At 38.9% G+C, this 23,020-nt stretch overlaps 1 protein-coding gene across 2 annotated transcripts in view; it reads left to right on the forward strand.

The window, feature by feature from the left end:
• Window positions 1–23,020, forward strand: part of POLK (DNA polymerase kappa) — a 98,865-nt gene that overhangs the window by 5,837 nt on the left and 70,008 nt on the right. For both annotated transcript variants that reach the window (XM_075541179.1, XM_075541178.1), the window contains exons 2-3: window positions 17,280–17,445; window positions 20,674–20,793. In XM_075541179.1, coding sequence (XP_075397294.1) covers window positions 17,311–17,445; window positions 20,674–20,793 — 255 coding nt within the window. In that variant the 5' untranslated portion in view covers window positions 17,280–17,310. The remainder of the gene's footprint in view (window positions 1–17,279; window positions 17,446–20,673; window positions 20,794–23,020) is intronic.

A 23,020-nucleotide genomic window follows, 5' to 3' on the forward strand; every position in this document is an offset into this window, starting at 1 on the left:
AACTGTGTAAATTAATAATGTGTTCTTTAGGTAAGTGTATTAGAGTGACTGTGCTTTAAATTCAGTTAATGCCTTTGTGTGTCTTTGATTCACCTTGACCTTACATCTGTGTTGTCTCCTTTAACCCCAGTGTCGACACTAGAGTCTATTATTGTTTCTAGTATTTTGGTTGAAGAAACTGAACCACCGAAAAGTTAGATAGCTTTCCAAAGGTCATATAGCACGTAAAGAACATAATTGGGATGTGGAGGCCTAGTGGCATAGTGGGTTACATGGTGGGTTGCTAACTGCAATCCCCAACGTCAGTAGTTCAACTCACCATCCTCTCTGAGAAAGATGAGGCAGGCTGCTCCTGTAAAGAGTTTGTGTCAGAAGCCCATGGGGCTCATTCCACTCTGTCCTGTAGGGTGACTTGGAGTCAGAATTGACTTGATGACAGTCAAAGTTATTTGGACAAAAAGAGCAGAAATATAGTCACTAGACCGCAGTAAGAGAAGTTTATTGTTAAAATATCAGAATCCTTAACTGGTCTTCAGATGTGTTGGAAATTTGGAAAATGAAGACTATTTTTCTGCACATCTCTTGGACGTCATGGTGTCTCTCATCTCTGTGTTCTTGTTTTCAGTTCCTCTCTTTTTCTGTCCCTTTCAATTTTCATCTTGCAGGTTACTCAACCTGGTTTAACTATGTCTCAGGGCCCTCTCAATGTTTCCTGACAGCATGTCCAAAGCACGTGAGAGTAAGTCTTGACATCCTTACCTCTAAGAAGCATTCTGACTGTACTTCTTCCAAGATTGATGAGTTCTGTTGGCAGTTCATGATACTTTCAATATTTTTTACCAGAACCATAATTCAAACATATCAGTTCTTCTGTCTTCCTTATTCAATGCCTACCTTTCTCTTGCCTATGAAGCAATTGGAAATACCATGGCTTGGGACAAGTTCACCTTAGTCCTCAAAGTAACATCCTTGCTTTTCAACACTTTGGAGGTCTTGTGCAGCGGATTTAGCAGTGCAATGCGTCTTTTGAATTCTTCTATGCTGCTGCTTCTATGAGCATTGGTTGTGGATTCAAGCTAGATGAAATCCTGACAACTTCAAATTTTTCTCCATTTATCATACTTATCATATTACCTATTGATCCAGTTGTGAGGATTTTGGTCTTCTTTATGTTAGGTTATAATCTATGCTGATGACTAATATTCTTTAACAAGTGCTTCAAGTTCACCTTGCTTTCACTAAGCAAGGTTGTGTCATGTGTATGTAGCAGGTTGTTAATAAGCCTTCCTCCAATCCAGATTCCACATTCTTCATATAACTGAGCTTCTCTGATGATTTTCTCAGATTACAGATTGAGAAAAGTCTGGTAAAAGGATATAGCCCTCACACACACCTTTCCTGATTTTATTTTTTATTATTTTAAAAATGTTTAATTTAATTTTATTTTTTACCTTTCCTGATTTTAAGCCATGCAGTGTTCCCTTATTCTGTTCACACAACTGCCTCCTGATCCCTGTACAGTGCTGGAATTCCCATTCGTCTCAAGCCTTTCCATAGTTTGTTATGATCCATACAGTCTAATGCCTTTGCAGTCTATAAAACACAAGCAAACATCTTCCTGGGCATGTAAACCCAAAAGACCAAACTCACTGTCACTGAGTCAATGCTGACTCATAGTGACCCCCTGTGGGTTCATCTTTCTCCCTTGGAGCTGCTAGTGGTTTTGAACTGCCATCCATGTGGTTCACAGCCCAACACCTAGCCACTACAACACCAGGGCTCCTTTCCTGGACATGTAGGGACTTACAATTTATATTATACTCTGTTTCTCACCAAGGGGTAAAGGAAGCAGTTCTAAGAAAAAATACATTAACTTATATGTAAATCCCATTATGAAGCATCATATCTGATTCTTCTCAAACTCTCCAAAATCAAACTCACTGCGCATAGCAATCGTATATGGCAGAATAGAACTGCTTGATTTCCTAGACTATAAATCTCATCTTTAAAGTCTAATCTTCCTCCAGAGAGCAGGTGTATTGTATCTAGCCACCAGGCTTCCTCAGTTGTTCTCAAGGGCATAACAAATTGTAACACACATAAATATTTATTTGGGTGTATTCATTCGATTGCATAAGTTACTTCCCCCTCTAGAATGTAATTCCGTGAGGGCAAAACTTTTAAACTCTTTTTCATTGTTCTATCCTTCAAAACTCAAACAATACCATTGAATCAGTTGAAACTTAGTGACCCTACAGAACAGGTTAGAACTGCCTCTGTGGATGTCCACGAGTGTACATCTTTACAGGAGTAGAAAGCCTCATCTGCCTCCTGTAGAGTGGCTGGTGATTTTGAACTGCTAGCCTTGTGGCTGACAGCCCAGAGTGTAACTATACCACCAAAGCTTCTACTCGGAATGGAACTCAGCGCATCGAAGGACTTAAAATATAACTAAGGAACATATTGTACCATAGCTTTGTTTGTTTTATTCAATAAGCTTACAATGCAAAGTGTTAATGCTGACTACTATAAGTGTTCCTAAGAGAGTAACAGGTGGACTGTAAAGGTGGAAAGGCTCTTGCCCTTGAGATTATAACAGAAAACTGCATAAGAAAGTTGCACCTGTAGCTGCAATAGTTAAATTATTTTGATAAGTTCAAAAAGGTAACCTTTACTCCTATTGCCTCATAACAGTAAACCCTGTTCTTTAATCCTATTTCATCATCTTCTGTATGCCTGATCTCTATAGGCCACTTGTGCCAAGTCTTACAGTAACAGTCTTTGGAATTTTAAACAGGATTGTCCATGTTTCCTTATCTTATGCTAAGTTAGGTAAACTAATGAGTCTTCTCACATCAACAATATCAAAGGTTTATAAATTTCTTTACGGTTTATTGCCATCAATTCAGGTCACATTCACTGAATGTGGCATTCAGTGTTTCTCCCAAAGTTCAGATATTTAAAGGATTTAAAAGCACTACCTATAAGTCTCTGCCTTTTCTAGCTTCATCTTTATTATCTGCTCCTTTTGATATTATCCCTATTATTTCTGTTTCGAGTCCTAATAAATCATATTGCTGCAAAGTGTTATCCAATCCATAGTGACCTCGTGTGCAACAGAACAAATTACTGCCTGGCCCTGTACCATCCTTACAATTGTTCCTATGCTTGAGTCTCCCAAGTTTGGGGCTTATGGCTTTTAACCTTTATTCGTCTGTTACACTGAGAAATTCTTCATTTAATCCATCTTTTAAAAAAAATTAAATTGGGGGCTCTCACATCTCATCACAATCCATAAGTTCATCCATTGTGTCAAGCACATTTGTACATATGCTGCTATCATCATTTTCAAAGCATTTTCTTCCCACTTGAACCCTTTATATCGCCTCCTCATTTTTCTCTCTTCCTCCCCTGCCTGCCTTCCGTCATGAACCCTTGATAAGTTTTAGATTATTATTTTAATATCTTGCATTGTCCTCTGTCACCCTTCATCCACTTTTCTGTTGTTCATCCCCCTGGGAGTGGGTTATATATTGATCCTTCTGATCAGTTCTCCCATTCTCCCCTCCACCTTCCCCTTATCCTCCTGGTATCACTATTCTCGTTGTTGACCCTGAGGGGTTTATCTACTCTGGATTCCCTGTGTTGTGGGCTCTTATCTATAGCAGTGTGCACATTCTGGTTGAATATAATTTGTAAATAAGAAGTGAGATCATGCTAGTGGGGGCAAGGAAGCTTTAAGGAACTAGAGGGAAGTACAGTGTTTCATCAGTGCTATACTGCACCCTGACTGGCTCATCTCTTCCTTGTGAACCAGACCTTGAACTATTTATAGGTCTTTCCATTTTTGTCATTGGCTTTCTTTTTGTTGTTGTTATTGTTTGTTATTGTTTTGTTGGTTTTGACTTCCTTTGTTATTTTGTTTGGCTTTGCCTGGATTTTTGTGTGTGCTTATTAATGTCTCTGCATGTCTATGTAGATAGATAGGCAGTATAAGCAATTTGGATATGATAAGAATGGGACTGATGGTTCCGGGGAATATGGGAGAAGGGGAAATGGGAGCAAAAAAGGGGGCAGGGGACCAACCCAGGAACAAGGGAACAAGTGAACTAAAATCAATGGAGAGAAGGGCGTAAGATGCATAGTGGGCTTAATCAAGGGCAGTGTAGCAGTGAGGAATTACTAAACCCAAATGAAGGCCAAACATGATGGTGGGACAAGAGGAAAGTAAAAAGAAAAAGAGAAAAGAACCAGGAGGCAAAGGACATGTATAGAGGTCTAGATACAAGCATGTACACAGGAATGTATATATGGTTTGTTGTTTTTTTTTGGTGTTGCAGGTACTTTTTATTAAATCATTTTATCAGGAGCTCATACAACTCATCACAATTCATACATACATCAATTATGTAAAGCACATCTGTACATTCCTTGCCCTCATCATTCCCCGAAACATTTGCTCTCCACTTAAGCCCCTGGCACCAACTCCTCGTTTTCCCCTCCCTTCCCACTCCTCCCTACTTCATGAACCCTTGATAATTTATAAATTATTATTTTGTCATATCTTACACTGTTCGACGTCTCCCTTCACCCACTTTTCTGTTGCCTGTCCCCCAGAGAGGAGGTTATATGTAGATCCCTATAATCGGTTCCCCCTTTCCACCCCACCCTCCCTTCACTCTCCTGGTATCGCCACTCTCACGACTGGTCCTGAGGGGATCAACCATCCTAGATTCCCTGTGTTTCCAATTCCTATCTGTACCAGTGTACATCCTCTGGTCTAGCCAGATTTGTAAGGTAGAACTGGGATCATGATAGTCTGGGGGCGGGGGGAGGAAGCATTTAAGAACTAGATGAAAGTTGTATGTTTTATCGTTGCTACACTGCACCCTGACTGGCTCATCCCTCCCCACAACCCTTCCATAAGGGGATGTCCAGTTGCTTACAGTTGGGCCTTGGGTCCCCACTCTGCACTCCCCCTCATTCACAATTAAATGAATTTTTTGTTCTTTGTTGCCTGAAACCTGATCCCTTGGACACCTTTTGATCACACAGGCTGGTGTGCTTCTTCCAGGTGGGCTTTGTTGCTTCCCAGCTAGATGGTCACTTGTTTACCTTCAAGCCTTTAAGACCCCAGATTCTATATCTTTTGATAGCTGGGCTCCATCAGCTTTCTTTACCACATTTGCTTATGCACCCATTTTTCTTTAGTGATCATATTGGGGAGGTGAGCACACAATGATAACACTTTTTGTTTTTTGATGCCCGATACCTGATCCCTTTGGCACCTTGTGATCACACAGGCCGGTGTGCTTCTTCCAGGTGGGCTTTGTTGCTTCCTAGCTAGATGGTCGCTTGTTTACCTTCAAGCCTTTAAGACCCTAGACACTATATCTTTTGATAGCCAGGCTCCATCAGCTTTCTTCATCACATTTCCTTATGCACCTGCTTTGTCTTCAGCTATTGTGTCGGGAAGGTGAGCATCATGGAATGCCAGTTTAATAGAACAAAGTATTCTTGTATTGAGGGACTACTTGAGTAAAGGCCCAATGTCCATCTGCTCAGGTAAATATATTTATATATAAGGAGAGGGGAATAGACCTATCTACTTTTATTTATATGTTAAGAATTAAGGTTGCAGATGGATATTGGGCCTCGACTCAAGTACTCCCTTAACACAAGAGCACTTTATTCTAACAATCCAACATTCTGTGTAGCTCACCTTCCTGACACGATTGCTGAAGACAAAATGGGTGCATAAGCAAATGCGCTGAAGAAAGCTGATGGTGCCCGGATATCAAAAGATAGAGCACCAGGGGTCTTAAAGGCTTGAAGACAAACAGCGGCCATCGAGCTGAGAAGCAACAAAGGCCCCATGGAAGAAGCACACCAGTCTGTGTGATCATGAGGTATGGATGGGATCAGGCATCAGGCATCTAAGACCCAGAACAAAATCATACCCAATGTGAATGGGGTGTGGGTGTGGGTGGGGGAGCATGGAATGGAGAACCACAACCCATTTGTAGACAATTGGACCTCCCCTCACAGTTAATCCATCTTTATGTGACACAATATAGTCTTTTTATGTATTGGTAGTACTAAATATCACCACTCGTCTGTCAGTTCGTCAACCATCGTAGCTTTCGTGTTGCTGTGATTCTGGAAGCTATGCCACTAGTATTTCAAATACCAATGGTATCACCCATGGGGAACAGGTTTCAGTAGAGCTGCCAGACTAGAACAAGGAAGGAAGAAAGAAGCTGTCCACTTCTTATGAATGGCCATGAAATATTGTCAGATGGAACCCTGGAAGATGAGCCCTAAGATTGGGAGGTATTCAAAATACAACTGAGGGAAAACTTCCTCTGGCCTTTATCATGTGGATGCAATAAAGCTTTGGGGGCCTTCCTTTGTATGGGCACACCTCAAAATGAGAAGAAACAACTGTAAGCATTCATTAATAATTGGAACATGGCTTATTCAATCCTGTATATTGAGAAAATCAATCTGAGAATCTGGACCATAGTAAGAAGAACGCAGCATCAGGATTGGAAGAAGACTTATTAACAACCTATGATGTACACAGATGATATTACTGTGCTTGCTGAAAGCAAAGAGGACTTGAAGAACTTATTGGTGAAGATCAGAGAATACAGCCTTCACCTTCATCTGGATTATATACACCTCCACATAAAAAAACAACAAAAATCTTCAAATTTAGATCAAAAGTTAACATCATTATAAATGGAGAAAAAATTGAAGTGGTCAAGAACTTCAATATACTTTGACCTATAATCAATGCCCATAAAAGAAGCAATCAAGAAATCAAATTAAAAAAACAACTTATGTATTACAATGGGTAAATCTGCTCAAAAAGTCTCTTTAAAGTGTTAAATATCAATGATATCACTTTAAGGAGGTGGGCCTGCTCCAAGTCATGTATTTTCAGTCTCACATACATCTAAAAGCTGAATAATGAATAAAGAAATCCAGAGAAGAATTGATGTATGTGAATTATAGTGTTGGCAAAGAATATTGACTGTATCATGGGCTTCCAAAAGTATTAAGAAACCTGTGTTGGAAGAAGTACAGTCTGAATGTGCCTTGGAAGCAAGAATGTTGAGATTTCATTTCAGAAGTCTTGGATATGTTTTCTGGAATGCCCAGGGCTGACATCATGCTTGATAAAATAAGTTGTCAATTACAAAGAGGAAGACCCTCCAAGAGATGGGTTGACAAAGTGGCTGCAACAATGGATTCAAACATGTGAAAGATTGCGAGAACACACAGACCAGGCAGTGTTTTGTTCTGTTCTTCATAGATGAAGAGCACTAAGATCGGAACCAACTAGGTGGCGTTTGAAGTAGTGGTTTTGATCAGCAGTTTGAAATCACCAGTAGCTCAGTGGGGGAAAGATTGGACTTTCTACCCCCGTAAACAGTTACAGTCTCAGAAACCCACAGGGGGGTCACTTTGAGTCAATAGTGACTCAATGACAATGAGAGAGAGAGATGGCACTTGACAACAGTGACAGTTTTTATGGAATAGATCACCTGAATGGGTTTGACCACTCACCTTACAGTGCTGAACTTTTGCACCACCAGGGTTCCTGAAAATTTTCTGAATGTGCCCTGAAAGAAAACTTAGATCCTGAAATCACAAGGCTGAGATTTTTAAAAAAGGCAAGTTCTGAGTCTCAGTTTATGAGTGACTACATTATATTGCAAATACCCTGGCAGGGTGAGATAGTTAAAGTTTATTGTGTCAACCTGGCCGATAAACACATGTGGGGTTAACTGAAGGGAGGAGGGATAAATGGGTCCATGAGCCTCACCTTTATAGTTTTCCGGTCTCTTGCTTTCTGATGATTGGACCAGGGTGCAGCCGACTTAGCCAGTTTCCTGCTTCAGCTGGCAACTCTCACTTCCTGCAAGAAGACATCCTGAGAAGAAGCCACATGGACCTACCCCGATGCAGCCCTGGGTGCTGGAGCACCCATGTGGAGACCCCTGCCCGTGCTGAGATGCTTACACATTCACTGATTCGGCTTTCCTCCTGTAGTTGGCATCATTGCCTATGTTTTGTGAGATGGAGGAGGACTTTGTGGATTGGTTTTGGACAGATAGGTTAATGTTGGACTTGTGGGCTTGGGCAACACTGGGTTGGGATGTTTTCTTGAAGTGCACTTACCCTTTATATAACACTCTCATACATGTGGAAAAAAATTGGAACATGGAACATTACCAAGTATGAATCTAGAAAATTTAGAAGTTATCATAAATGAGGTAGAATGCCTAAAATCAATATCCTAATTAAGCATTAGTGAGCTAAAATGGACTGGAATTTTTGGTCACAGTGGCAGACAATCATTATTTATTATGCTGTAAATGACAAATGGAGAGGGAAGGCACCACTCACATTCTTTGTCAGAACATTTCAAGGTGTCTTGAAGTACAATGCTGTCTGTAACAATATCTTTATGCCTACAATGAAGATGAGTTAATACATCTATTCAAATTTACACACCACCCAGTAAACTGTTGTTCTTAGGTGCCATCAAGTCAGTTACAACCCATAGTAACCTGGTCCTACTCCAACCTCACAATTGTTCCTATGCTGGAGCCCATTGTTGCAGCCACTGTGTCAACCACAGAAGCTAGTGATGAACAAATTAAAGCATTTTAACAACTTTTTTGGTCTGAAATAGATCAAACGGGCAATCGGGATGCATTTGATAATTATTGACAAGTAGAGTGTAGAAGCTGGTGTGAGCGTTTGGTTTTATATCAGTTTGGCCTGGCCAGGATTCTCTGTGGTGTGCCATTAAACCCTCCCCTGTAAGGTGCAGATGACAGCCTGATGATGTCTCCTCAGGGTGGGGCATACCTGAGGGGCATACCTGATAGCCATGAAAGAGCTGCTGTGAAGAACTGCAGGTCCCCTCTCCTTCCTGTTGGCCTAGTCCATGGGTAAAGTGTGTTGGGGTATATGCTGGTGTCTCTGATATTGCCTGCCCATCCTTGGCACTGAGAGTGGCCTGTTTGTAACATCTGACCTGTCACTGCAATCCGTCTCTCCCCGCACCATCCTCTGGGTCTGCCCCGCTTCTAACTTCCCAGCCCAGCAACCACAAGAGGGAGAAAAAGCCCCGGCATAATATCTGACAACCAAACTGGACTCAACTGCTTCCACAACTGTGAAGGCCATTTTTCTTGATATAAAAGTTTCTGTTTGTGTGCATATATAAATATCACTGGTTTTGCTTCTCTAGAGAACCCAGCTTAACATAGTTGGAAACAAAAGATCAGTAGTGTGAAAATACAACCTTGATGATAGAAACAAAGCTGGAGATTGCATAACAAATTTGCAAGACCAGTGACTTCCTTCATTGCAAATGCCTCTTTTCAAAAACCTAAGCCACAACTGTATACATGGTCTTCGCCAGATGGAATACACAAGAAAGACCTAAATTTTGAGAACGTCTCAAGAAACGGATTTCACACATTGCAGACTAATGCGAGAAGACCCAGTGGATAAAATCAAGAACAACATACCTAAATAAAGCCTCAGGTTGGTAGAAACAACCGAGTGGCTATCAGAAGGTAACCTGAAACTCGCTCTTGAATATAGAGTACCTGTAAAAAGTTACTGTCTCAGCAATTCACAGGGGCAGTTCTGCCCTGTTCCAGAGGGTCACTATGAGTCAGAATTGACTGGACAGTGAGTTTGATTTTAGTTAATAGAAAATGGAAGAAATAATGAAGTAAAAGATGAACAGAAAATTTCAAAGGGCAGGTTGAGCAGTTTCATAATGAAATGTATGAAGACCTAGAGTTGGAAAGCAAAAGAGGAAGAACATGTTCAGCATATCTCAAACTGAAAGAAAAGAAGAAAAACATATCAAGCCTCAAGTTGCATAACGGACTATGAATTGAATTGCTAACTAGTAGGTCAGCACTTCAGACCCACCATTTGCTCTGTGGGACAAAGATGAGGTTGTCCGCCGCCAAAAAGATTGGAAAGTTTCAGAAACCCACAGGAGCAGCTCTACTCTGCCCTATAGGGCTACTGTGAGTCAGCATTGACTCAGTGCCAGTGAGTGGGGGTTTGACTATGCATGTGAAAGTTGGACAATGCATCAGAAACCCAGAGAAGAATTGATGTACTTTGATTAGGGGATTTGCAAGGTATATATATCACTATAAGTTAGAACAGACGCAAGAACACTAAACAGTACTAAAAAATCCTTATGAAAGTTACTTTGTAAATATGTTTTGCTTCCTGTTTTTTGCCCCAACCCTTTCACTGTTTCACTCTTACTGTAATTTCAGATCTTCTTAGTAAAGTAAACTGGAAAGTATTGTAATAGAATGTACATGTTGTTATGGTGATAAAGACAATTTATAGAAATATAGTTTATCCTTAACCTCATTTAAAGTACTGAATGGTGTGCTTGACATATCCCTACCTCCATTAATTTTCTAGCTTTGCCTGTCTAGGTATACAAATAATAGTGTTAAGAAATATTGATAAGATTCTAACAGATACATTATTATTAAAGAGTAAAGATTTTAAAACACCTGTCACATAGGAAGGTAGTTAGTAAATGTTTATTGATTAATGAAAGTAGTTTAGTTGGTTAACATGATTGAAAGGATATTGTAGGAATTGTATTAGCCAGGCCCGGGGTGGGGGGGTGGAGATCACTAACATAGTTAAAATGGATTAGAGACCAAAGGGGGAAAAATATTGTCATAGCTTTTGAGAGGAGGAAGTATAATTTGTTAAGGGGCTACTCTGTGCCAGATAGTATAAGATAATTGCATTTAATATAAAATTCCTTATCCTTATTTTTCAGTAAAGAAATTAAAGTCCAAAGACATTCATTAGTTTCCTAAAGGCATAACTAGTGAATAGTCTTGCCTAGACTTTGAACTTCTGTGTACCTTGGCACATAAAATTGCTTTTAGACCGGGGGTGGGGTGGGAATAAACTATGATCCTACAATGATGAAACAGTTCAGAATCCGACATCAACTGGATTACATTCTAGTTGTTACCTAGAGTTTCTTTGCCAGTCTCCTAAAAGAAAATGTATCCACATATAATGTAAGCCCCATAGCCTATGAGGTAGCCCGTTTGTGAGTTGTTTTGTGGCTACAAGATAGGCTGTGCAGCTTAGAAACATCACTACAGAAGTGCGTGTCCTAGCACTCCCAGCCCATGGCCAGTTGCCTCGAAGTAGATGTAGTCAGGTATATATCTTCACCCTCCATGCCTCTTTACCTTATTGTGACGCCAACCCTCCCTCCCACAGCACCCTAGCCTGCTTGGTTCTGTGTTCCGTTGCAGTGGCCACACTGGACTCATAGACACTACAATTATCAGCCTGGATACGAATGATACCGTTTTGGGGTCATAGCAGTGCCTCTTTTAAGCCAGTAGCCATGTTTCTCTCTGGTCCTCAACCTCTCAGTCATGTGTCCCTTCTGCTGCCTCTGTGGACCAGGAAGCCTGTCTTACATCCTCGTCGTCTTGGCAGTGCAATTTTCCTGCTCTGTGTCAGCATGGTCCCATTGCTGTCTCGTGGTCTCTGCCTTGGTCTCTGCAGTCTCCACCACTGCACACAGGGATCTCACATATACTCTGTTGGTGGCTATTCTTTCTTGATGCCCCCAGGAGTCTCTCTTTCTGCTTCTGAGATGGCTTTGTAGAGGAATGGCAAAACTGACCAGTGCCTTCTGTTAGTGTTTCACAACCTATTTGCATAATTTCACCTAATCATTTGGTGGGAGATAGGGAGACATGGATAGAAGAACCATATTTAAGTCATTTCACTTCACCACAATAAGAAAAATAGTCATCAACATTTGCTATATTTATTTATTTTTATATTTTTGAGTCATTAAGTCTTGAGAAGTCAAACTTTATTAGAGATATAATATAATTTAAATAAAGTTTTTTCATATATTCTTGAAATGAATGACTTCCTTTGAAGGTAACTAGCTACTCATAAACATTCATAATATTGTGGATACAATTTTTAAAACTGTCCAATAAATGAAGAGGCAGGAAAATGTCAACTATTCTCAAAAGAAAATATAAATGTAAAAATGCTGTTCTCAAACATGATTGATATACTAGAACCATCTGAAAAAGAAAAGGAATTATTAAGACTGTGCTCCATGAGTTAAAAACATATACTTATATATATAAAGGAATGTCAGTTAAAAAATGGAAAATATCAAAATCATGTGACAGCTTTAGAATAGAAAATACAGTATCTGAAAATTAAAATTACTGGATGGTTTTACTAGCAGAGTATGACATGACAGAGGACTTAGTTTGTGAGCTTTAAGATAGAACAATACAAATTATTCTATCTGAAAAACAGAGCGGGGGAAAATAAAAAATAAATGAACTTTCAGGTACTCTGGATCAGTAATAATGGCCGAGTATGCAGGTTTTTGGAGTTCCAGAAGAGGAGGAAGGAGGTGAAGGTAATAAATGGTAACTGCCTACAGTGTCTAGTCAAACTACTAAAAACCACAGATTAGAAAAAAATGTTTAAAAATTGATATAATTTTAGGCTACAGCTATGTGTTTCAGCACACTGATTAAGATATAAACACTAGAAGCAATCTGTATTTGGATTTCAACTTGGAAACTTGAGGTCATGGGTACACAGTATAAGTTTTTTAAGTATTTATATACTTTATTAATATAGGGATTTAATGTGAAGAATAAATTAAAGGATGCCTGGAAGTACTTGATGGTGAAGCTCAAAGAGTTCAGTTTTCAGTACATACGTATTACACTTGAGTATAAAGACAACACAAATCCTCACAATTAGACTGATTGATCAGCAACATCATTGTCAAAGGAGAAAAGATGAACATTATCAAGGATTTCATTTTGCTTGGATCCACCATCAGTGCCCATCGAAGCAGGAGTCAGAAAACCAAAGGACATATATTGCATTGACTATAACTAAGGCGAAAGACCTCTTTCAAGTGTTCAAAGGCAACATTTTCACTTGGAGGACTGAGGAGCCTGGCCCAAGCCATGGTATTTGTAGTCTCTTCATATGTATATGGAAGAAGGATAATGAATTAGGAAAATTAGAAAAGAATTGATAGCTTTGAATTATCAGGGTAGTGAAGTATATACTTTATTAATGTATAAATTATATATTAATATAATACCAGGGTTTACTGAAAGAAATTAAACCGGAATGCTCTTCAGATGGCAAGACTTTGGCTTATTTACAGGAAGGCCATCATGCTTGATAAAGTAGACAGTCAGTGGCAACGAAGGCAACCTCAATGAGATGAATTAGCGCAATAGCCAGAATGATAGACTCAAATGTACACATGAACTTGAGGATGGGTTAGTGCCTCATTAAGAGCTGACTCAGTGACAGACAACAACAGCAGCCATTACTGGCACATGACACATTATTGGGAAATGTTATCAGTTAACTGTATATATTTTTAATTACTGATTTTCTTTTTTTAACATTTTATTAGGGAGTCATACAACTCTTATTCATTTAATTTTCTATTTCATGCTTTCATCCTTTTTCAGAGGTTGGTATTAATACTGTACTTCATTATTGCAAAAGAGAATTCACTTTTGTGTTCTTAGTTGGGTGTATCTTTTACTTGGTTTTCTTGGCATCTCTGAAATATGAGGGGGGGTGTTAGACCGGGTTGACTTGAGAAACAAATCCAGTTTTATATATATATATATATATATATATATATATATATAGCTTTATATCAAGAACTTTATATCAAAGAATAATTGTATAGTAAGAAAACATCCCAGCTCAGTCCAGATCAAGTCCATAAACCTAATGTTAGCCCATATGTCTGATACTAGGCCATAAATGACTCATGCACTCACATGCAATGATGCAAAATGTAGGAACATCACAGTCTGGTGGGTGCAAGTTTTGTGGATCCAATGGTGGTGGATGCATCTCCAGTACTCTGGCCACCATCAGCATGGCTCCATGTGGCTTGTCAACAGGAATGTGCAATTAGAGAGAGAGGAAGCTCCCAGAGTCCTCATAAGAAGGCCAGGCCCACAAGGAGGCATCATCAGGCTGTGACCTGATTGACAGGCTAGACTCCACCCCTTCACTCTTAATATTCTCACGTTGACACCAGATTATTCAACTACCACGGGCTTAAAACTTTTTAGGAAAAATTCTATTATTTCTATAAATTTCATTGTTCCACACTTTCTGAAGCCCTCTTGTATTACTAGAGATAATTATTTTAGTAGTATTTAGGAAATATATATTTCATTTGTAGTTCAAATTGTGTTTCTTAGTGTACTTTGTAGTCTAGACGTGCTTCATAGACTAGAAGTGACTGCAACATAAGATCCTAAAAGCTTATATAGGTGAACATTTATGATACAGCTACTGGTCTCTCATTATCCAGAGCAATGACAAGTAAAGAAGATATAATTAGTACAAAGGACTAGTATACTGCACAAGCCTTAGGCCCCTCAAGCACAGACAGAAGAACTAGTTCGTACCCAGCTACTAATTGCTCTTAATTACTCTTGAACTGCCTATTGCTCTTAAAGGAACCACAATATAAAGTCTTTGATGAAAGAACATGTGGAACAAAACTGAGAAATTGTTTAAAAAGACCAGGCTCACTGGTCTGATAAAGACTGATGGAATTCTCAAAACTATGGTCCTGACACTGAACCTCACCCTCCCCACATCCACCACCTACCCTGGCCCAACTTACAGCCAAACAATAGGTAATAGATCTACAAGACAGTATTTTCTAGGAAGTAAGCACTCCCTAGAACAATCAACCATATGAGATCAAAAGAACAGAGTTTTCCCAAGGATAAAGCTCCTAAGGCAGGCAGGGTTCAGGAATGGTCACCATGGGAGGACGTGGGAAGAGTGCTATGACATTGTGGGGATTTCAATGTCATAAAACAGTGTGTATAAACTGTTGAGTGAGCGACCACTTTGCTCTGTCAACTTTCAACCCTAATCATAATTTTACATTTTTTAACTTTTAAAATAGAAGAATAATCTAGGTTACTGTGTTGAGCCTTGACTAAGAAGAGACACAGAAGCAGAGACTATTTAAGAGGCTCTTGTAGTAATGCACTTGCAGTAACCCATGTGTAGAAATAGTTTCTCCTGTGAAAATTAACAAGGCTGGTCCCAAGAATGTGGAAGTTAAATATATCTTACCTGTCTCCCTTTTCCAAAATGCTGGACCACCCCATCATTTTTGACATCAGCCACCACCATTTCCCCTTACATAGTCCTACATCTTGGGATTCTTAAAATTTGCTACAGTGGCCATCCAGAATGTACAATGTAAAGTTAAATGGCTCACGTAGTTGTGGGTGCTACTAAGTCCCAAGTCCAAAATTGAAATGTCCATTTGGAGAATCTTCCTCATGTCACGTCTGTGACTCTGGAGAAATCAGGTCAGGTGATAAGCCACAACTCAAATTCCAAGAACCAGATGCAGGGTCCGATGGAGGCTCTCCACTCCTGGCTCACCTCTCTTGCTGGCAGTAAGATCCCACCCCCTGCTTTTGAGATGGTATACTTTGTACCCGGTAGGATGGCATTCACTCACAGCTGAGTCAAGTAATGCAATCAGTATCTTCCCTCACTTACCCAGACCTGTCAGGGAAATGTCACTTGGGGAGGGGGGTGGTGTCTAACAAAAACTGGTCAGAAGAGCCATAAATACTTTGCTACACTACACCTGGAAATGATGGTTGAGGCTAGATTGGAAGTAATGAAGATAGTGAGACAGTAATTAAATTCAGTGTAGGCTGAAAGCAGAACTCCCAGGATTTCCTGACAGTTTGGATGGTGGGGTGTGTGAGAAAGAGGAGACAAGAATTATTCCAAAGTTATTTACGTGAGCATTTGGAAGAGATTAGCTTTGCCCTCAACTGAGATGATGAAGGCTACAGTTGGCACTGGTTTGAGGGGTAGAGGCAGACGAGATGATTTGTTTGGAAAATGTGTGAGTTGTTAGGCATTTAGATGGAAGCTATAAAACCAGACATCCTTGACATGCAATGGTATGAAACATGCACCCATGAAATTGGATGCAGTTTGATAATCGGGCATCAACAGTCAGGAAGGTAGCTGAAAACTTACCCTTGCACAATTCTGCCACTTGCCAGTATTTTTGATAACCCAGTTTTTCTGACCAAAAACCTCCAAAGGCCTAGTGATCTACTCCTGGAAAATCAACCCTGAAAAACCCTTTGGAGTTCTGCTGAACATAGATGGGGTGCCCATGAGTCATATTCAGCTTGACTGGTGGTAGTTTTTTGGTGTTTTTTAAAAAACACAGAATGACCAAATTTTGGTTATAAAGGTGTTAAAACCTAATATCTGTGATATTAGTATGCATGAATAAGCAAAACATATGTGTGAAGGTAAACTCTAAGGAATTATGTACATATATTAAAGAATTATTATTTGAAGGGCATTTTCTTAACCTTACCTGTTACTATCGAGCTGACTTTGACCGCTAGCGTTTCTGAGGCTGTAAATCTTGACAGGCACTGGTAGTGCCGTCTTTCCCACAGGAGACTGCTGGTGGGTTGAACGGCCGACCTTGCAGTCAGCAGTCCAATGCGTAACCCACAGGGCTCTTTAATGTTCGAAGTGACAGAACATTGTAAAAATAAAATAATTTCCTGGAAATAAATTGTGTTTATTTTTTAAATGTTTTCACTACTTCAAGAATTGAGGTCTGTATAAGTGCTATTAAACTTACCATGCTTAGGAAAGGAAGTATTTTAATTTATTTCTTATGCAGCAAATTAATCTGGGGGAAAAACATAAGCTTTGGGCTCAGACCTGGGTGTCAACACAGATGTTACTACTTATTGGAAAATCTGTGCTCATAAACATGTTCTAAGACTCAGGCTTATTTTCTCTTCATACTGGGAAATATTTTACCTACCTTTCAGTGTTGCTGTGAGAGTCAAATATAAAGTTCAAGCATAGTGCCTGGCACACAGCTGCTCAAAATCCAAACTTATTGTCATGGAGTCTGAAGTAAATGTTCATTCCTGGCTTCCCTCCAGAAATCCAGTCATCTTGTCATGGTAAAATCTGAAAATCTGAATATTTTCATTTGCCAAAAAAATTAAACTATAATTTTAAAACTTTTTCTGATTCATCGTTTTAATTTTTAAGTTCCCTACTCCCTATCTGCATGCTGTTAAACGTTGTGTTCATTTTGCATGCTCTTTCAGCTAATAAAAGAAAGCATTTCCAGTTGACACCATGAATAACACAAAGGAAAGGAAGAGTGAGTGCCCTGATGATCTTCTGCTTCGGATGGGACTTAATGATAATAAAGCAGGAATGGAAGGACTAGATAAAGAAAAAATTAACAAAATTATCATGGAAGCCACAAAGGTACCCTTCTCGTTTTCCTCGGTGTCCTTAACTTAGTAACCCTAGCATTCCGTTTGAAAGAAAATCAGTACCTTCGGAATATCCATTGTATTACAACTTTCAATATTTTGTTATGTAATATTGGTAAGATACAAAAGGGAAGAGAATAATTTCCCTTTTTTCTGTTTTTTTCATAAGCATGAATAAACAAAATATATGTGTTATTTTTTAACCCCAATAAATGAATAATATAATTGTTTTGTCATTTTTTTCAGTTAATATAATTTGTGGTCATTCTGTATAAGTAATTAAACTTTTTTCTTTCTTTTTCATTCCTGAATGTATGCGTATACTATAATTTATTACATCATTCAGAAACTTTTATTGGTGAAAATGTCACTTCTAATATTTTATTCTTATAATACTAAAGTGAATAACCATGAATTTTATAGGTAAGCAAATATAACTAGAATTTATACTACCAAAAGATAAATGCATTTATAATTTTTTATGGATTGTCAAATTATCATCCATAGGACTTGTATTAATTTACACTTCCACACCAGTATGTATTGCCAGACCACAATATTGGCAACACAATGTGTTACTAATCTTTTGGATTTGCCAGTCGTCAGTAACTCAGTACTGTTGAGTAGACAATGCTGGGTGACCCTACAGGACAGAGTATAACTGTCCCAGGGAGTTTGCAAGGCTGTAAATCTTTATAAGAGCAGACTGTCAGACCTTTCTCTTTCGGAACGGCTGATGGAGTCAGTCCACTTACATTTCCTTTAGCAGCCAAGCACTAAACCACTGGAATACCAGTGCTTTCTTGTGGGAACCTAGTGTAGCTTTAATTTGCCTTTCTCTGGAAAAGTCAAGTGTTTTATCTTTTCATATGGGTAAAAGCCATCTGGTTCTCCTTTTCTCATAAACTCTATTATGATCCTCTAGACAATTTTCTATTGTATAATGGCTTATCTTTTGACTTGACTTTGGGTAGTTGTTTCTCCTGTGCATGGTTTGTTATTTTGCTTTGGTTATTGTTATTGTTACTGCTCTTTAAGTAGTGTAATTACTCACTTATTACTTTCTCCAAGACAATAATTACTTAATGGATTATTCTAGCACTATGTTGGCTTCATATATATATGTTGAAATAAACACACAGAAAAATATGTAAATTTAAGATAATATTCTTATTCAAGAAATACATGCTAATGTCTGGACCTTTAAAATTATTTGGTCAAAAATGTGTGTGTGTGTGTGTGTGTGTGTGCGCGCGCACATGTCTCTGTGTGTAATTGAGGTTGAAATCAAATACAGAATGATATTAATAGTTGATGAGTCCAAATGAGGGCATATAAGAATTCACTATGTGAGAATTTGAAATTCCAAAATTAAAAATTGAAGAAAAAAATTTAAATATATTATATATACATATATAAATTAAAAGAATGAAAATAGAATGAAGAGATGGAATAAACAAATAAAACATGGATTCTAGTTGAACAAACCAGCAGTGAAATGTATTTGAAACAATATGAATATGGACAAGTTGCCAGGTAATGTTAAAGAATTGTTGATTATGTTAATTTTGAAAATGTTGTGATATAGAAAATCGTCTTCTTCCTAAAGATGTAAACTGAACTAGAAGGGTATTGCTGCTAGGATTTCATTTCATCCATGCACTGCTTGCTGTCAAAATGTGTTTAAACACGTCTCTGCAGTCAGTAGATGACTGCAGACCAAGTCTTCTCAATGATGCATGTGTCTGAGTCTCATTTCAAACAAAACCACACTGCCATGATTTTGACTCACAGTGACCCTATAGGGCAAAGTAGAACTGCCTGTTGGACTTTCTGAGGCTATAAATCTTTACTGGGGAAAAATGCCTTCTCTTCTCCCATTGAGAGGCTAGTAGGCACAAACTGCTGAATTTGCAGGTAGCAGTCCAATGTGTAATTCATTGTGCAACCAGAGATTCTCCTTAGTCTCATTAAGGTATCTTTAAAAATAAATTTAAATTTAAAAAGGATCAAATCATTGTGAATGACGGGGAGAACAGATTGAGGACCCAAAGCCCATCTGTAGGCAACTAGACAACCCCTTACAGAAGGGTTGCGGGGAGAAGATGAGCCAGTCAGTACAGGTTATCAACGATGAAACATACAACTTTCCTCTGGTTCTTAAATGTTTCCTCTCCTCCCCCCTCACCCCCACACACACTATCATGATCCCAATTCTACCTTACAAATCCGCTTAGACCAAAGGACGAAGACTAGTAGAGGTAGGAACTGGAATCACAAGGAATCCAGGACATGTGATCCCTTCAGGACCAGTGGTGAGAGTGGAGGGAGGGTGGAGTGGAAAGGAGGAATTGATTGTAAGGATCTTCCTGTAACATCCTCCCTGGGGGACGGACAACAGAAAAGTGGGTAAAGGGAGACGTCAGACAGTGTAGGATATGACAAAATAATAATAATTTATAAATTATCAAGAGTTCATGAGGGAGGGGAGAATGGGGGGGAGGGGAAAAATGAGCTGATACCAAGTGCTCAAGTAGAAAGCAAATGTTTTGAGAGTGGTGATGGCAACAAATGTACAAACGTGCTTGACACGATGGATGTATGAGCCCCCAATAAAATGATTAAAATGTTTCCAGTTCCTATCTGTACATCCTCTGGTCTAGCTGGATTTGTAAGGTAGAATTGGGATCATGATAGTGGGGGGAGGAAACATTTAAGAACTAGAGGAAAGTTGTATGTTTCATTGTTGCTACACGGCATCCTGCCTGGCTTGTCTTCTCCCTGTGACCCTTCTGTAAGGGGATGTTCAGTTGTCTACAGATGGGCTTTGGGTACCCACTTCGCACTGTTCCTCACTCTCAATGATAGGAGTTTTTTTGTTCTTTGATACCCGATCCCCTCGATACCTCATGATCACACAGGTTGGTATACTTCCATGTGGGCTTTATTGCTTCTGAGCTAGATGGCTGCTTGCTTACCTTCAAGTCTTTAAGACCTCAGACACTATATCTTTTGATAGCCGGGCACCATCAGCTTTCTTCACCACATTTGCTTATGCATCCACTCTGACTTCAGAGATCGTGTCAGGAAGGTGAGCATCATGGAATGCCAGTTTAACAGAACAAAGTATTCTTGCATTGAGGGAGTACTTGAGTGGAGGTCCAAAGTCTGTCTTGGATAGATTTTCCTATGCTTTATTTGTTTGTTTGTTTATTTTTAGGGGTCCAGATTTTATGGTAATGAGCTCAAGAAGGAAAAGCAAGTCAACCAACGAATTAAAAACATGATGCAACAAAAAGCTGAAATTACCAATCAGCAGCTAAGGAAAGCACAATTACAGGTATTTATTCAGTTTGTTAAGTGGGAGGTGGTAGAGCAACAATTTATGATCAAAATGCATTATAGTCAAATCTTAAGTGAAATTTGAGTTGAAATGTAAATTTTCATTATATTTTAATGCATAAAAATTTAACAAGTTCACTTGCCTTATGCTTTGCAAAGCAAATATTTTACTAAATGTATTTTATCACACAAAAACCAAAACATAAAAGACATATAGGGTACAATGCCAGATGTGCATGACTTTTTTTAAGGTAAAATGTTGTTAGGTGCCTTCAGGTTCGTTCCAACCCGTAGTGACCCTGTGCTATACATTAGGACAAAAACACTGCCCAGTCTTGCACCATCCTCCCGATTGTTCCTGTGTGTGAGCTCATTGTTGCAGACACTGTACCAATCCATCTCCTCGAAGACCTTCCTCTTTTTTTGCTTCTTCTCTACTTTACCAAGCATGATGTCCTCCAGGGACTGGTCTTTCTTGATAACATGTCCAAAGTATGTTAAGACAAAGTCTTGCCATCCTTGCCTCTAAGGAGCCACTGTGGCTTTACTTCTTCAAGACAGATCAGTTTGTCCTTTTAGCAGTCCATACTTTCAGGATTTTTCTCCAGCACCACAGCTCAAATATATTGATTTTTCTTTGGTCTTCCTTATTCAATGTCCAACTTTCACATGCAGACGATGCAAATGAAAATACCATAGTTTGGGTCAGGCGCACCTTAGTCCTCGAGTAACATCCTTGCTTTTCAATACTCCAAAGAGATTTACATAACGAAATTCATCTTTTTAATTTAAAGTAGAAAACTTTAAAATTTTGAGGCCTTTTGTGATCCTCCCACAGACTCTTGGGAGATGGGGTGGTTAAATACTTACAGAGTTTCCTGTGCTATTAAAAGGTATTTTATGAGCAAATTTTGAGGATCACATGGCCCTATGCTCTAGAACACTGGTGAATTGACAGCTTGGAGCTGTCAAAATTCTGCTAATAAAGCCAACATCATGGCCAGACACATTTGTTTACCCAATGTCAAAATCTGATCCAGCGTTTTGAAGCATTCTAAGCTATATCATAAAAATAAAATTATAATATTGATCAAAGTGATATAAATTCTCTGTGTGATACATTTCAAAGATAATTAATGTTATGATTTCTTTCCGAAACTTTGTGGCAGTTAAATATATATATATATATACACACACACACACATTCCCAAAGCATGAGCAAATGTTTATTTTCTGTTGATTAGTGGTTTACCACCATGACAAAACATGATTTGCCTGCCAAATGATCATTTTTAATGATCAATAGCATTCTACTGTTTAGATGTACCATAATTTATTTACCTTAGCTTGGTTCCAGTATTTTATTTTATACCCAGCTTGTGAACATCATTCTTATGCACATATTTTTACATTTGTGTCCTACTATTTTCAAAGACTGTACCGTTTTACATTTTCACCACAAGAATATGGTTTCTTCTCAAATTTTTGACATTAAACTAAGCAGTTGCCATTAACTCAATTCTACCTCACTGCAACCCCATAAATGTAGATCAACAGGATTTTTTTCCAAGGTCCCTCTGGGAGAACTTAACTTCCAGACTTTAAATAAGCAGGTGAGCACATTAACTGTTCCCATAACCCAAGAATTTCTGCTTCACACCACCCACCTACCCACCCAGAAACAAATGTGCTATCCAGTTGATTCTGACTATAGTGAGTAGATCATTTTAATCCTTTAGTATTTGCTAATATAATGGTGTCATGTGCCTCACCCACCCTATACTTTTATTACTATGTTCTATAATTCATAGCAATGGCCACACAGAACTCACAGACAACATTCATGATTTAAGGATTTAATAAGGAAGTTAACAGGCTGTAATAGAGGTGAGAAATGCTTAGGATGTAGTAGTTTAATCAAACATGTTACAAAGTTCCTTTAGGGCAGCTACTAAATACACAAGGAGTATGCCACTCCACTGCAAGCCCCAACCCAAAGGTATTCAGCTCAAGCTACATGGGTCAGCAAACCCAGCTCCTCCAACTAAGTGCCCAAAGGTACCCTACTCCACAAGCCAGCCTCCTGCCCCAACTACTCAGCTTTACTTGCTCCATGGTTAAGTATACCTCATGTTCCTGATGCTGCTGTTCCTCTACCACTCCTCTGATGCCATAGATGTTTTCTGGATCAAGGAGATTCATTGTGCAGGGATCTTGTGATCCAG

The sequence above is a fragment of the Tenrec ecaudatus genome, chromosome 2 (assembly GCF_050624435.1).
Source record: "Tenrec ecaudatus isolate mTenEca1 chromosome 2, mTenEca1.hap1, whole genome shotgun sequence".
Taxonomy (NCBI): Eukaryota; Metazoa; Chordata; class Mammalia; order Afrosoricida; family Tenrecidae; genus Tenrec; species Tenrec ecaudatus.